Source organism: Acromyrmex echinatior, chromosome 16 (assembly GCF_024713525.1).
Source record: "Acromyrmex echinatior isolate Ae372 chromosome 16, ASM2471352v2, whole genome shotgun sequence".
Classification (NCBI taxonomy): Eukaryota; Metazoa; Arthropoda; class Insecta; order Hymenoptera; family Formicidae; genus Acromyrmex; species Acromyrmex echinatior.
In genome coordinates, this window is record NC_141867.1 from 5,417,317 (window position 1) to 5,435,254 (window position 17,938).

Genomic DNA, 17,938 nt, shown 5'->3' on the forward strand with positions numbered 1-17,938 from the left:
CAGAAATGTACGAGCAACGCAACGTTTAGAGAAGTCTACGACACGCGGCATGCATGCGCCAGACGTATTGCGTGTATGTACATACACGCACGTAGTACGTACACATATACCTGCACCCGAGGGCGCAGGTGCCCCGCGGATGAAAACTCAACCCGGAATAGCCCGTTGAGACGCGTTTTTGGAGATATACGCGGTCGTCGCGAGCATTTTGCGTGAGGCAATATGTTTCATGTTGACAAAAAAAAAAAAGAGAGAAAGGATAGAATAATTCTTCGGCGCAGCCTATTTTTTAATTTCTCTCCCACATACGCCGCGGAACCGATAGAGGCCTGAAGCACCGAGAGCCGTAATCAAACAATAGGTTTTTCTCATATAAGAATATTCATATGAGAAGACAAATATGAAAGCTCTGTCATATTTTAAAATGATTAAATTCGTTGTTATAGAAAAATTAAAAAATTAAATGCCGCTCTTTTACTTTAAAAGTGACACAACTAAAAAAAAACTGATTTTTTTTTAGTTATTACCATGAATGTATCAGAATCATAATTTATAATTATATAAATTTATAATATATAATTGATATAATATATAATTTGATCCAGATCATCCAGATTCTAAATGGCCGCCATATTTTTTTTATTACTTTCAAATAAAATACAAAAAAATCTGTAATTTTTTCATCTTGTTAAAAATATATGTAATACATCCTTAAATAAATATTACCTAATCATCAACTAACTTAACTTTATAAAAAATTATCAAAAAGAGTGATATTTAATCATATTAAAAATATATTCTTCATGCCGATAATATTCGATTAGTTAATAATTTTTTGTCAAATTGAAAAATACTTTCCCACTTTTCTGGGAAACTTAATTTTTCGAATTGTGTCACTTTCAAAGTAAAAGAACGATGTGAAACTATATTACTATTGATATTTAAAAAAAAATTTAGTTGAATAAAATCCTTTTGCTTGATTCAAATATAATAAATATCAGGTTATACTCAATGGGGAGACTTCGATACAACTAATTAATTAAATCAGCTTAGACTATTTCGTTTTATTTTCTTCTGCGGAATCTTCTGCGAAAAAGGATGAAAGCATGAAAAACGACAAACTTCTCGCATCCCATGAATACTTACAAAACGTAATGGGGTTCTTTAACAGAATAGTTAACTATGGTTAGCGTTTCATTATTGAATTCCCGAACGTAGTTTTAATCGTAGCATCGCTAGAGAAAGGAAATTTAGCTCATTATGGCTAACCATCCCTGCCAATATTTCGCGGTCGCGCTATTGTCATTTATTATTTGCATTACCTTTATGCTTTATCATATCCATTGTGTCAAGCATTATTTCCATGTAAAATATATTACAATCTCGTATCTTCAAAAGCATCTCTATCGATACTCGCAATCGCGTTCGCATTGCAACTATATTGAAATAGGTCAGACGCGTTTCTCTTTTAGAGCAGCAGATACACTTTCTGAAGCAGCATTCTCAAAATAAGATTTATTCTCTCAAATAGACTTTCGGTGCAACTGCCTCTAATTTTCTTTTCCTTTAACGTCATCCCTTTTTAGCAACGAACAATCCATCCGAGATGTATCACGATAATCGTCTCACGAGTATACATTGTATATTCGGGTTTCGGTTGACCAACGCCCGCCGGAGAATCAGCAATTACTTATTCATTCCCGACAGCTACATCAATACACCATCATCGTGCGATCATGCGACTGCGATACGATCACAGGCAAGTCTACGGATACCACCTACGCGCTATAAATCGCCCGCGCATTCATCCAGCGGGTGGATGCACACCCGTAGGTGGATAGCACACACACATACACACACACACACACACACGCACGCACGCACACACTCACACACATCGCACTACGCCATAGAGAGAATAGGATAGACTGCAGATGTTACAAAGTAGTATCATGCAATGCACGCACGCACGCGCCCAATATGTACGGGCGCGTGTGCGATTTTCGCATCGGCATGCGGGACGGGTGCGGTGGGGTCGTGCATTTTTTACTCGCGCCTTATGTGCACCAGCGTAACGCTACCACGTTTCCGGTTTTTTTTTGCTTCCCTCTTTCCCCTTTTTTTCCCTTCGCGCACACGTTTCCCGCAGGGATTTTTTCGCGGCTACGCGACCACGTAATCCGCGCTTCTCGCGTAAAATTCCCTCTCGCGGAGGCGTTCGTGAATTTCGAATGCTTTTTTTCCCTCGCGTATGTTTTTCTTTCAGTATTGACACCTTGCTTGCACGTGTTGTGTCGAATGCAAAATCAAACTCAATCATAAAGATTTATTCGAAAAATATTACTGATAATTGTGAATATTTTAGTAAATTAAAAAGCATTATCAATACTTTATTTCATTTTAGACTTCTTCTGTTATATTCAAGGTTTACTTTTTATTTTATATGTATACAAAGTTGCAATAAAAATAAATAATTTGATAGCAAACATTTCTCGCAGACATCATGGATAAACTTTAAGCGAAAAATTGTCTTTGTTACAAAATCATCATGAAGATTTTTTTCGACAAACATATACATTATTGATAAAAAAAAATGTTGAATATTCCATCAGATAAATTAAAAAATTTTGTTATTGTTAATGCTTTATTTTATCAAAATCCTATCATATTTTCAAGTTTTATTATTTCATATGCATATACCATACAGCGTAGCAATAAAAAAATATACAATTTAATTAATGTAAAGTTTTATTACGGACATCAAGACAAAATTAATGTAAACGAAAAATTGCAAAATTCAGATCTGATCTCTTTCATCGTAAAATTCAAGTTGAAAATTCTTTTGCCGGAATAGCCGAATATCTGAAAATTCTTCGACTGTAAATTTGACTCTGAAAATTCTACGTTGTGAAACTGTAATTCTAAAAATCTTCCGCCTTCGGAATTTGATAAAGCGATACATCTCGAGCGACGGGACGATATCCCCTTTGAGACCCGAATGGCGCTCGTGGAAGCCGTCGTTGTGCCAAGTCAAAGCACTACCACGGAGCGGATGTACGAAACGTGCGGGGAGGGGAACTGGTTCCATCTCTTACTCTGAAAGAGTATAGGATATCGCACTGTTGGCACTCCACTACCGATCTCCGCGTCTCCGATCTTTCGAGGAATACGAATTCGACGCCGACAAGCAGCAACAGCAGCAACAATCGAAGCTGAGCCGAGAGGCTGTGTCTGCCTTTCGCGATAGGATTTGCATTCGCTCGAAAGAATGGAATATCGCGAGACAAGGCGGTGGCTTTCCTTCGTGGATCTTCGTGCGGTCTTTCCTTTCGCGTATCGAGACAATCGATTATCAAGAATGGTATACGAGGCACGCAAGTAACTTGTACACGACCCCCGATAGAGAGAGTAGAGTAGAGAGAAAGAGAGAGGAAGATGGGGCGTAAGAACGGAGGTATCGAACCGTAAAATAAAAGGGTATATCTTGTAAGGGGTCCAGCGAACCTCGCGCATGTCGATATGGCGCGAACACAGCGGGATGATTCGACTCGATCGTTGTGCGATCTTTCGAGTTACAACTACTCGAAACTTCCTTCCGCCGTGTTCGCGCCTCGTTCGTTCCCTCGGACAAACGGTGCTCAGCGTGAAGCCGCGTCGACCGCGACAAAATTCCACTACGTGATTAAGGGACGGATATATATACAGCACGCTCGGTATCGGTTATCCGACCGATAAATAAACCCTCCCCGACAACTTCCGGTTGTCGCGACAGCGAACGAGAAGGAGAACTAAGTTTGCAATCTCGGAGAAAGGGAGAATTAAATCGCCCCGGGATTCCTTCGAGGTGAGCAAACTTTTGTAACTTCTTTGCAACGCGACAGCTCGTTTCAGCGGGGCATTTTCTACTTTCACCAGCGAATTTAGAATGATCTGTTGGTGTTTAAGCGTCCTCGAGAAAGTATGAATAAACAAAAGATAAGTTCTGAAAATATTCAAGTTAATCTGCAATATTTCTTTCCCCCCCTTTTTTTTATTTCTTTTCCTACTTTCAAATACGAGGACATTTAATAAATCAGTGACTTTTTTAACTTTTTTTTAACAAAAATTTAAATTTATTTGTCAACATCTCTTTTTAAAAAGTTACTAACTTATCGAACTATATATATCAACGCAACTTAAAAAATGATGGATGCAGAACGATATTTACAGAAATATTGAGTAACAACGAACAATTGATACATTTAAATTTATAAAATGTCTCAAAATAGAATGTCTTCTAAAAATAGATCGCCGAAGAGTTCTGTTGCAAAATTCGAATCGAGCACCATTCGTCGAGGGATCGATAAAAGGGAAGGAAAATAAGTGGACTTCCCGAAAAGCAGGCGCACTTACTTTCAGTGGTATGATGTTCTGCGCTGAGATATTAACCCCTTTCTCCTGAAGATCCTAAAAGTAGGTCAACACTACGGGTAAAAAATCAAATCGCTACAAGACAAGAACAGGAGGAGGGGGGTCAAGGGGGGGGGGGAATGATTTGACGATTTCGGTATCGGGCGGAAAGCATTGGGTTCACGTCGATTTTTTTCAAAGGGTGGGTAGGGGAGGATACGGGTTCTCGTATCTCACTGCTCTTCCGAATCCAAGGCATGCCCAGAGATATACCTAAATACTGTAACTTAAAGTAAACACCATTACCAACCAAAAACCAAAGTGAAAAAGTGCGTCGCCGATGGTCGTTCATTCAGTGGTCTCTCATTATCGTTCGATCACGATCATATAACACAAGTATCACATGAAATGCATCAACATTATTACCCGCAATTATATTATTCTACACACATCTTCACCTTTAACAGGACGGGAAAGCCACTATAGTCATTATAACAAAATAATGAATTATGACAAATACTCCAGAAAAAACTGTAAGATTTTAAAAATAAATCTTCATCCTCTAAAGATTAAAGAGTAAATTCCTTCTGAGATTATATTAAGTCAGAATCGATGATCGACAGAGAAAAGAGAAGCCCCGATTCGATGATCGAGCATCGACGACGCGCTTCGTTTCGTATAAACCAACGAGAGAACGCTACACCGAAAGCACCGCACGAGGCAACGACTAGCTAAAGAACAACTGGACGACGAGATCCGCGGCTTGTCGCGCATCCGGGATGTATGCGACGACGCGCGGACACAAAAAAAAATTGACATACAGGTGATATAACAAGGGGTTGACGGGGAAAAGTGGGGATAGGGAATGAAAAGAAGAAGAGAAGAAGCGACGACGACTACGACAGTGTTGTTGGACAATGACGAGATGACGGGTAAGAAACAGCGGGGGGAGGCAATTGAGGAGATTGGAGGACGTCCGTCCGGATCGCGACACCGAGAAGCGTGTCGCGCCTTCCGAGGAGGAGGAAGCCGGTTTACCTTGAGGGCGACGATTTCCGCGTAGCCGAGCGTCCCGCCGCGGAGCGTCGTCACCGACCTCTTTAACCCCAATCCCTGTGCATTGACCCGTAGGCGAGAAAAAAGGCAAGGTTTATTTATTTGTTCTCGTACTGCGATGTCGCGTTGCCGTTGGCTGTTGGCGGTCGACCGGCGAGCGAGCGCGTAACAGATTTTTGCATGAAATTTGTTTTCACGACAGATGGAATCCGCGTGCGGGAAAGAAGCACAACGCGAGAGATCGACGCGATTATTTTTTTCTCTCGCGCTAGGGATTCGTCTGGTTAAGACAATGGCTGTGTTCAGCAGAAAAAATAATTTCACACTCTTACAGAAATCCAACATATTAGAGAACGTAATACTTAATTCATTTATTTTAAATATTAAAAGCACTGTACAATGCTTTTAATTCTACAACAGTTGTTTATCCTTATAAAAATTTAGTTCTCTGGAAGGAAAGTAATTAATTATGTATTTTTATTAAAAGCATTAAAAGCATCGTACAACTGTTATAAGATGTAAAAGCGCTATACAACAGTTTTGTAATAATTTAATTTTATAATAGCTGTTGATACAAACATTTAACATCAAAAGGTAGTAATTAATTACTTATTTTGAGTATTAAAAACACTACATAACAGTGCTTTTAATACTCAAAGGAAGTATACAGTTAATTACTAATCTTTCAGTATAAAATTTTTGTTAGGGCAACTGTTGTAAAATTCTTTAATGTAATTATAATTTGTATATTTAGATCTAGTGAGGAATTAAGGGCAAGACCAATTATATTAAAAAATTTCACAACAGTTGCAAATCTCTGCTGAACGCAGCCAATCACACCAGTTCCGCACTGCTGTTGCATTTTGACGGATAGCGCGCGACGGATCGTTCGTTTTCCGTTGTACGTCGTTCGAACGTGCAAAACGTCGTGAACGAGTTTTACGACAACAAATCGCACGCAACAGTTGACGCGATTTTTTTCCGGGCCATTATTTTTATCCTGCCGTTATTTATTGATGACAAATGTTTACTGTATGATAAAAATTATTTCCTTCCTCCGTACAATAAATACATAAAATAAAATATCACTTTCGAATAATTTCATTTACAAAACTTATATTGATTTATATTTGATCGCAAAAATGAAATTAATTATCGTTTCCTAAATTAAATAGCTGCTTTAATATCTAAAACTGCGTCTGTTTAGTTTACTCCGGAATCGATTTTGTCTTAAATAAAAACCTAGAAAAATACATATTTATATATTGTGACTGCCAAACATTTTTCTGATTAATCAGAAATAATTTTAAATAAAAAATCTTTATAAATAAAGATCCAGTATACAGGTATTAGTATATCCTAGTATTTATGTAAAATAAATATTGTGTTCTTAAATTGATTATAACAAGAATCTTACTAACTTATAATTTAAAGTGAAACAAGATTGACAAAAATTATCGTAAAATTATATGTTGGCCGGAAACTTTTGGCAACCATTGTATAATCTTTAAATAAATTTCATTTAGCCGTCGATCGTCTTTGTGCTTCATCGCACGCGGACTCCGTGCGTGATATGCTCGTCGTCGTGCGGCAACGCATCGATCGATACTCGAACGCGCTTGTTGCACGTTGGATCGAGAGAACGCAGAACCTCGGTGATTTCGCCCTGGACACGAGCGTATGCATATGCATGTGCACGGACGAATGCATCGTGCATGCATCGTCGTCCTCGAATGAAATCGCTCGAGCATCGCTCGACTTCCAGGGTGAAACTAGTTAGGTCCTCGAACCCGGCAACGACAGGAGGAACAGTATACCTCCTCGTCGTATGACACTTCGTGAAAGAAATCGCGCGCGCAAGTGCGCTCGAGCGGAATGAGGAAGCCCCGACCTTAAAAAAAAAGCGATGGATTAAATAAAACGTCAGATCTTTTATATAGGATCGAGGATTGCTGCGTAAAATGTTATTTCAGATGCTTTGACGATTATACAAATCTCGTTTTCACGTGAGAGATTTAATTATCATGTATATAAACGCGGTGACGAATTAGGCCACTCGTAGAACTTCGGATATATGATTTCCCGTAGGATTCGTATATAAAAGTCCTCGTTCTACTTCGGATCACTCCAAAGCGGAGCTTCCCCTGCGCATGACACTAATTTCTTCGCTTCGATTCGCTCCCAGATATTTCTGAAATTCTTCGGGCTGAAATCACGAAATCCGTGTAATTTATTCGATTAATCGTCGGTCCTTTGACGCTTCACGGCGACGCGATCGAGAAGGCGTTAATAACATTCCCGCTCGAGTGCACTTTTACCACGTGAAATGGGATTTGCAGCTTTACGTGCGATGAAAATATCGTTTTACTTCTTCTGCCCGCACACCCTCTTCCGCCGTCCCTTCAGGATTTATCCCGTATTCTTCTCGCCTCTCTTTCTCTCTCCGCCCTGTGTGTAGTCGGCCACGCCGGTACTACACACGTTCCGTGGGCTTTACGAGATTGCGCTCTGAAGGACGACGACGGAGGGCTGCAGGGCGAGAAATGAGAGAGCGCGGCACGCATTTTCGCATTACGACTACGCCGGCGGATATTGCTTTACTCTGCGCCAGATAGCGTAGCTTAGATACCTTTACTGCGGACAAGACATCGAATCCGGGGCTGCCCAGCTCGCCCTTCTGCCCTTTGTCGCCAGGTCGGCCCTGTGAACAAAAGAGACGCTGTGTATTACGTAGAGTAACGATACAATAGACGGAATGAACAAGCTTTTTTCGAAATGAGTGTTGTATCATAACTGTGTAACAATCAAATATCTCTCGGCTCTTGCTGCGCATTATTTCTAATTTGTGAGGTAGCTATAAAACTTCGAGACAAAAATGGATTTTTTTAGAATTTCTGATTTTTCACATGTAATTCTATACAATATTTTAAGAGAATTTTACCATCTCTTTTTAATCTGTTAAATATCATCTCTTTTTTTGATGTTAAAACGATACGCCGGGATTTCATTTTCACATCAGCTTTGCGTGTTGAATCACTATGAAGACACTTCCGACTTTCAGCTTTAATTAAGAATTCTGGCACACTCATTCCGTGTTAGAAATATCCGATAGCGTAGAGCTCAAAATGTCTGTATGAAGATTCTGTAGATTCTACTATTAATTAAATAAGACTCTCTTTCAGATAATTTTCTAAAATCTACGAAGATATTTTAGATGCAAGATTTTACACTTTAATCTCGCCGTCAATTCTTCATAATGACACATATAATTAATTCTTAATTATTTTATCTTCACAGATATAATTACTTATATTAATGCTAATTCAATAAATATAAATACTCGCTACAATTCATGCCACCAAATTAGAAAGCAACGTCAACTAAATTTCTCAATTTTTGTCTTCCTTCATAACATACAAATCAAAATTATTAAACAAATTAGAAGATGAGAAGATATTACTCTAAAAAAAAATACTAAATTTTAATAAATATTTATTTGAATAGTTTTAAAGAAACATTTACTACTGTAAATATTTCTTTGATACAAAAACCATTAATTTAACTATCACTTTTTTTATTGAATAAATATTTGTTTATTGTAAGTTTAACTTAATACTATTCAAAGAAATATGTATCAAGATTTAATAATTTTTTTTTTCAATGTAGACGAACTTAAAAATCAAACCGCATATTTCTTTTATATTGTATAAAATACTGTGCTAGGATCAGATTCAATCTACAGTTGTTCTAGTGACGATATCGGATCAAAAGTTCGAACCAAAATCCTATAAAAAATCAATCCTATTTCACTGCATGCAGTGTTTTCAGATCCACTTTTGCGTATCTACTGTATCGATGCACGAGAACTACAATATATTATCGTGTGATGCGTATTCTTCATGACGTATCTTGATGAAGAGAGACGCGGACTTGCATAAAATTTCGAACTTCGCAGGCGATTCGGATTATGCGATCCAACGAGGGTTAAAATCGTAATTTAATATTTTGTCCGGGTCAGCTCGCAGTGTAGATAGCACGGTTGTAAATTTCCAAGAAGATAAACCTGTATGTTTGCACGCCGGATCTTGCCTCTCCATGAGTAGCGAGTAGAGAGTAAACTGCGTGATCCCGAGGCAAATTGCGGAGTCACAGCTACCCGCGCTACGACTATTTGCACGAAATCCGATATAAATGCCGGATTCGTTATTCGAATCTCGGAATACCCTTAGTACGGTTCGGCGCTGGGTATTGGTCGCCAGTACTGTGTACATACTCGTTTGCCACACTCGTTTAAAAAGAAAACGCCGGCAGGGTAAAGAGAGGAACGCGAGGAAGGAGTCGATCGTGCGGGTCCTTTCTTCCCGGCCATCGACAGAACAAACAACTAGCGATATTTGCAATGCACTTATTGCTCTCCCTTCCTTCTACCCTCGTTTCCTCCCTCTTTCTCTCTCTTTTTCAATCGCGCACGTACTCGTTTTCCTCTTCTCGGACACATTTCCTCGCTATCTATTTGTTCTGTCGTTTGTACCTTACCGCCACCGAGATCCAGTCACGTCAGTGTTCTACCATACAATACGTCCTCATGTATATTCTCTCCACAGTCTATCAGGTACAGAGTATTCCAAAACCATCGTCCGTGAATTCCTCGTAACAGATTGTTCTTTGATGAAAATTTTGTTGGACAAATAATGGCTCTGTACGTAAGCGAGGTGTTAAATTTTCTCGAGGATAGACAATTAATTTGGGGGATTAATTTGTTTCAGTTTGATTGTGCAAAGTAATCGACGCACTGTCATATATCTAAAATAAATTTATTTAAAAGTATAGAATGTCATTTCAATATCTAACTTTGATGTAATTGGCACTTTTCTTACTTACAATTAGTTGATGTATTCGTATAAGCGATTTTGTTCTAATTTAATATTGTTAAGAACAATTAAATTATTAAAATCAGTTTTACGATGAAAAGTTAAACGCTTATTGCTCAATCCGCGTTATTCGTACGTAAAAAAAAAAACAATTTTGCTAAAATATTTAAAATTTTTAATATTAAATCTTATAGAACTGTATGTGTGAAAAACTAAAATATTGTTGAATACAGATTTGAAAATAATTTTATTTGGTTATCAAAATAATATTGAAAATAAAAATATTGAAAACTGATCGCTAAAATTTCAAATTTTTTTTACAGCAATGTTCAATTTTTAATTTCTAACATAATTGTTTTGATCATCCAACAAAATTATCTTTAGATGTATATCGAGCAAAATTTTAGCTCTTTCAACAAAATTGTTCTTTTCATTGTAATAAAATTCGTTGAAAGGTTGATTTTGATATAAATATTTAAAAATTTTTGTAAATATAAATTTGTATGCCTCCTCCCAATGAAATTTTAGATATGTCTATGAAATCATAATCTTTTTCTATTTCGTAGCATGTAGTATATCTCGGTAGCTGCGTGTCTTAAATAATGACAATATTTAAATAATATCCACTCGAGATCAAGTAAGAGATTATATTTTCTTATCTGATCGTCCACATGGCGAAAAAACACTTATTAGTGTGTCGTCAATCTTCTTAATTAATCACGTAGCGTCTGTAATTAAGGGAAATAGCAGTAATTCCGCGACATCCTGAGCGACATCAAACGTATACGCGAAACACCGCCGTGCACGTGTATGTACACCAATAGACAGAGGCTGTTCTCTACGGTAAGGCAAACTAGGTGGCCACAAAGGGCTACCGACGCGCATACAAGGGCCTGTCATGCGAAAAGACTTTGCGTGTCACGAGGACCTTGCATAACCGAGAGTCACGCATATACAAGAGGATGCATGTACGGGGATATAATACAAGGACCCTGTCGTGTAACCAGCATGAGCCTCGTGCAACCATCTCGTATACCAGGACGAGTTCTCGAAGCAAACGTGTGGACTATGGAACTTCTATATCCTAATACGTGAATTTACGTATTCCGTTAGACGACGGTTTTCATCTTATCTACCTCTCGTGAATATCTATACAGATATCCGACCTCGTTGAAAGCGACAACTCCAAAAGCGCAATGACGTGCGCACAGTCGGTTTGCATGTGCAACAGCCAGACAGATATATAATAAGACGGCGAAATAAGGAATGCGGAATAATCAATCCGTGCTCCTGTCGCTCTGATATTCGCATCTACTTCCTCGAAGGGACATGTTGCCATTATCTATGTATAGACTATTATACATTTATGGATGATAAACGAAATGATGGCGGCAAGAAACGACCTTCTATGTGTCGCGACTTTGTATGTCTCGCGTTCATTTAAGCGCGAAAAGAAGGTGATAGCAAACCAGTTGATGAATAGGTTCAACCGATGAATCGGATTGGAGTTAAAAGATCGCATCTCACGCGCGCGGAGAAAATACAACGATCGAGCGCAACCAAGTAACTGCTTCCCGACGAACAGCAGAGTTAATAGAGTAAGTGAGTGCAAGTGAGCGAGCAAATCTTCAATTTAAAATCCGATTCATCTTCCAATCCTACTCGACCACACTGCTGCACATTGCAACCGCGACTAAGAATATGGAGTTGTCTTAATAAATCACGACAACTCTGACTACAGAGAAGTCATATGTTTAAAAAATACAATGTAAATTTTTATACTGAATTTTAATAAACTATTTTTGCATACGAAAGCTGAGTACTTTGTTGTTTATTAATCGTATAACAATTTTACACAATAACGTTGCTTTTTTCGCTGTATAAATAGATTCATAGATAAGTGAATTATAATGATTTTCTTTTTTATTTTCAATATTATTTTATCATAAAAATTTAAAAAAGTTAACTGTAGCTAAAAAAAAAGTTGACGCCTATACGGAAAGAACGGTTTTGATGAAGTATATAAAAATTTAACTAGATGCAGATCTGAAAATAATGTTGTTGAACTATTAAAATAATTATGTAGACGCTCAAGCTGGTTACTAGAATATAAAAGTTTTATGTAGCATTGCTCATCACGCTTGAGTTTCCTACATAATTATTTTGATGGCTCAACCAAATTATTTTTAAATCTGTATGTGTATCTAGTTACATTTTTAAATACTTTAGCAAAATCGTTCTTTTCGCATCTGTAAACTCGTAAATTAATATTGCAACTTTAATATAGTCATATTTTTTACCAACAAGCTATGTATTAAAAATCTTAAAGTATTAAAGAAATACTTTCTACGGAAAAAAAACAATTTTACTCGAATAATAATGAAAATTTAGGTATAGATTTGAAAATAATTTTGTTGGATCATCACAACACACACACACACACACACACAAAATAATCACGCGTAGAACGCTCAAACTGGTTGCTAAAATGTCAAAATATTTTGCAGCATCGTTCATCATGCTTGAATTTTCTACGTAATTATTTTAATGGTTCAACAAAATTATTTTCATATCTGTATCTAGCTAAATTATTTTCTAGAACTGTATATAGCTAAATTTTTAATTTCTTCAAAATCCTTCTTTCCGTTTGTTCAATTTTCATGCTATCAAAATCACATAATAATTTTTTTCAATTATTCGTATTCGTATAAGTAAAAATATCTGCATCGAATTTTCGTAATGTTTACGCATTGCCTGCATTTGATCCGTGCTCGTCAAAAACAAAGTCTGATAGCGAAATGTATATAGTATACCGAAAGTATCACCCATATAATTGATCATCCTGCATTTTTGCGGCTAATTCGATCAACATACGTCAGCTGTTGCAAACCAGGGAGTCGAGGAAAAGTGTCAGAGCAAAACGAGTTCAGAGCGATTGGTACCTAAATGTGTTCCCCCATTTCTTCAATTATATTTAGATTGCGATTCGAATACCGATCGAATCGTGTCTCGAAATATATCACAAGACTAAATATCTTACTCCAATTTCTACTGAACTGTGAAGTAGACCAGAAAAGTTTCATCCTTTTAGGAACAGCTGCGCCTGACGGAAACTCGATATCAAAATTCTCTCTTTCTCTTTCTCGTGTCATTATCTTTACGTCCGTCATTTCAAACGTTTGATTTTGTTGCTTTCTTGATCGTCGTCTTTTCAGACGAGCGACGTCTCACCTTTTTCGTAATAGTATGTGATTATATAATATATGTACATATGTATACATATGTACGTATGTATACAACCTTAGTAAAAAATATTAGATACTTATATTTTTTCATTCATCTAAAATTCTTTTACTTGCATTGTTATCTTATTAGTTACCATATTATATATAAGAATTATATATAAGTTTAAAAGATTCTTGAAACAAATGATGATTTACACAAAATGCCATAATCAATTTTTGAGCTAGAACTTTAAATAATAGTTAATAAAATGTCCCAATATTTTTAGCCAAGGTTGTATCTATATAAAATACTTATTAAAGTAAATCGGCCGGAAAGAGAGAAAGAGAACAAACGATTTAAATAAATTGTCAATCTTATATTTAAGAACAGGGACAAGCAGACGCTCCCAAAATGTCTTAAGTGACCTCGTTTCAAACCTGTACAATTAAGACAGAAAATTTAGATAAGGCATATCTAATTTTATCGTATCGATTAAAATATGTATGAGCAATTGGCCGATATCGACAGTTCAGTCAAGCAAAAAATTTCAAAGATATCTCATATATTTAATTACAAATTGATTATTTCGCAATGTCTAGCATTTGTTTTGGTGTCGATCGATTTTATAAACTAAAATGTTAAAAAATTTCATAAACTTATACAACCTGGGAATACCTGTGCTTGTAAATAAAAAAGAAAAAATTGGATTATTTATCATAATATGACACCTCGCGTAAACATAAATTTTGGTAAAACAGGTTTCTCGCCGCACAAAATATATTATGATTAAAACTCTCTCACGCCCATAACCATTATTCCATTAAATAATGTTATTCTCAGAACGTTAAGCATCGCAAAATAAAATATTGCCTCTCGCGTTTTTACGAAGCAATTAATCTCGCACGCTTGTAACGCCGCGACGAAATTAAAATGTAAATTATGCGGTGAACTTACCGGATCACCTTTGGGCCCGTCCAAGCCGATGGGTCCCTGAAAGAACACCGCCAGTGAGTGCCAGTCGTCGCTCACGCGTCCGTAACGACGAACGAAGAAAAGTGAAAAATTGCGTGCGGGCTGAGCGAGCCCTTGGAAATCTCATTCCTTGTGTATGTAACATGTAATAAATACGGGCGGAGCGCGACAAACCAGAACCGTGATGAGTCGTTATGCTTCCAGGCGCGACAAAAGTGCATTCGCATGATCCTCTCTGATGTGACGCGTACATTTGCGACGACCGAGGAAGCGCTGTTAATAGAAATTTTATTCGGCACACGATGAATGTTTAATTTTGCGCAGCTTCGATTCTGACGGAGCAACTTTCATATTTGATGCCGGGTCATATCTCGAAATTGGTGTTTCACCATTGCGCCAATTTATACTGAATTTCTTTCGATATCGTTTGTCACCGTGAATAATCAGACTCGACAAATAAATGTCAGTTATTTTACATTTCGTATCTAATTTACATATTTTTCATTACATACAATTTAAATAAGAGCTACGCGCAATACTCTTTATCAATTGATCGAGTGTTATGCAACGTGAAACATAAATTTTGCTCGCAATAAAATTTTATGAAAACGAACCTTTCACATACTACTAGAAATATTCAAATTTTATTGATATAAACCGATCGCGAGTTTTCATAATAAGCTGAATAAAAGCTGATAGGTGGTTCGAGATTGTCAGTAATTAAAACGATCGTACTCGCAACGAGTGAAGTATGCAATTAATCAACCCGTTTCCTCACCAATATGCGTACAACAGTTGCACCTTCAGTCGTCAAAGCGACGCGCCATACAAATATTGAAGATGAAGATACCAGAGTCCGATTTCGCGTTTCGATCGCGCGCGTATATGAATCGCTGATATATGATACAAAAAAAAAGAGAATAAAAAATCTAGATGGATAGCTTGTATCGGAGCCGGAAGAGGATTCAGATCGAGAGACAGCTCGCGGATAAAGAAGCAGGTCAAATGAGCAAAAATCGCACATCAGCGGCTACATGATACGCATTAATGGTACTTAATGGCTGTTATGTTCGATACACACAGTGTGATGATAGTCCGTGGTGTTTAAAAAAAACGTGACAGTGAGAAAAAGAGACAGAGAGAATAACAGAGAAACGAATGCAAATGTAAGGATATGAGACAGACAGACAGATAGATAGACGTTACACAGACAGAGAGAAGCGAGAAGGAGTGTTGGAGAAAGAAAATAAAAAATAATATACCGGAAAACCGTTCTTGCCCGGCGTCCCGGCCACACCCTGTAAGAAGGGGTATAAAAAATTAAAAACTCGTTTACACGAGGAGGCAGGAGAGGGAGAGAAGGGGAGGGGGGGATTTAGTCAGGGTACTCTCTCGCGCGCATGCAAAAGCGATTATTTCGCGGACCGGCCGATCGTGCCCGCGATTTTATCGGCCCCGGTCGCGTATACATATATATGTACACGATCGCGACTGTAAGGACCCATATATACTACCGCCGATAATTATTCCGGCCAATTAGATATTCCACGAGCGTATAAGCACGCGCGCACGCACACGAGTGTGCCGGTCCATTCCCTCCCAGTTCACCCGGTGTTCCGCCAATCCGATCTTTGATTACGCGACGATGCGCTCGCTCGATCGGCAATCGCGAGGGAAATCCGATCGCGCGTCTCTGGAACACCCACGATGCTGCCAGCCGGAGAGAGAGAGAACCTGCTCGTCGCGACGGGCACAAAATTTCAAAGTCGATGATTAAGTTCGACAGATAACGATCCGACTTTAAAGCCATTATTTCGTATAATTTTGAAATTTAATGCGGCCAACATATGTCGAGGAATAAAAAAATAAATGTAAGATTTAATAATAAATCAAATTTAAAGGGAGAGTAATAGCCTTCGAGTTTTGTATTAAGGTCGAGAAAGTGAATAAGTTGTTGTACGTACGTATAATTTGTATATACGTATGTACAGTTTGAAACTAATTAATTACGCCTTGACATAATGTAAGTTGGTATCGCGCGAGTGAGATTAATTTGTTTCTCCGTTAACAACGTCATATTGTAACTTCGAGTTTTAATCGCCGAGTCATCCGACATCGATATTTCATTGTAAGATGCAGCTAACAGAAAAGTATCAATTAAATATCAAATAAGCTCTCTCCGCAACCGGTATGGACGAGCTTCATTTTTGATCTGTAATTACGCGACAAAGTTTGCGATCACTTTGAATTGAAGACACGCCCGCAGAAGTAATCTAATAAACTCCTACTTTCTTAGGAGAGGAAGAAAAAATTAATTTCTCCCAAAGAAAAATGGAGTTTACAATGAGAGTACACCATGATTAATACACGGTAGCACTCAGCTCATTCTTTAAACTTTACGGTTCAGACCATCTTCGCGGAGTGTGTCTTTAATTCTCTTCACTGAGCATGCAAGTCTCGAAAGCGCGTACTGCTTACATTAGTCACCATTCAATGTACTCAAGTCCAGAAAAGGGAAATAGGGGGAATAATATAACGCGTATCATTAATTACTATTTCATGCATGAAGCTGCACTCCCTAATAAACATACTCGCACACAGACAACTGCACGTGTATTAGTGCACTAATATATTCGAGGGTTATTCATACATACACACATACACACACATACACACACACACATACACACACATATATATATATGTATGTATGTGTATATGGCATGCTCAGCGTGGTATTGAAGCATCGGTGAGCCCCATCGTACTCACCGGCGCACCGGGCTCCCCGGGATCGCCCTTTTTCCCTTTCTTGCCCCTCTTTCCGGGTGGACCCGGCTCACCGGGTGGACCTGAAACACGAACAATGAAACTATGAAGTCGTACATACACCTGAAATACTTGCAATTCTTTCCTAGCAATAAAATGGCAAGCGCAGTTTCGGTTGCCGAACAAGAAAAATATATACTAGAGATAACTATTTCAACTTGTCGTACAACTACGTTAAAGAACTGAGCTTGTTTAACTCTTTAAACAAGTCGGTTCTTCAATCTGAGCGAACTATCCACCTCGCGTGTTTCACGCTTCAGAGTATACAAAGTGCACCAAAATTTCTCGGCACTCGAAACTCCAATTATTCGCTAGCTACGTGATACATTTTAAATCTGCACGCTTGAGTATAGTTCGAATGTTCGATTTTAGGTAAGAGCGTGTATAAAATCCTCACGTTTGTATCCGTTCAGTTTTACAAAAGTGGGACGATATTTGGTGACGTAAAAACGTCCATTTAAAGATTCTGGCGAAACATTGAAGTTTACGACAAAGAATCTTTACTCTGTGACCAATCGCTTAGAAACGTAAAATACCATGTAACGGACACCTTGTACAGTACAAATGTTACCGCTAACGAAGTGTTGCTCATTGCGACA

The 17,938-nt window shown here is 37.9% G+C and overlaps 1 protein-coding gene across 19 annotated transcripts in view; it reads right to left on the minus strand.

Moving 5' to 3' along the window:
• Window positions 1-17,938, minus strand: part of LOC105149771 (uncharacterized) — a 172,291-nt gene that overhangs the window by 40,368 nt on the left and 113,985 nt on the right. For 12 of the 19 annotated variants that reach the window (XM_087414519.1, XM_087414513.1, XM_087414518.1 and 9 more), the window contains exons 2-6: window positions 17,283-17,362; window positions 15,776-15,811; window positions 14,496-14,531; window positions 8,073-8,146; window positions 5,428-5,512 (exon numbers count right to left, since the gene is read on the minus strand). In XM_087414519.1, coding sequence (XP_087270645.1) covers window positions 5,428-5,512; window positions 8,073-8,146; window positions 14,496-14,531; window positions 15,776-15,811; window positions 17,283-17,362 — 311 coding nt within the window. Of the gene's footprint in view, window positions 1-4,392; window positions 4,447-5,427; window positions 5,516-8,072; window positions 8,147-14,495; window positions 14,532-15,775; window positions 15,812-17,282; window positions 17,363-17,938 lie in introns of all 19 variants that reach the window. The other 7 variants (XM_087414524.1, XM_011062416.2, XM_087414511.1 and 4 more) reach the window with 7 other exon arrangements.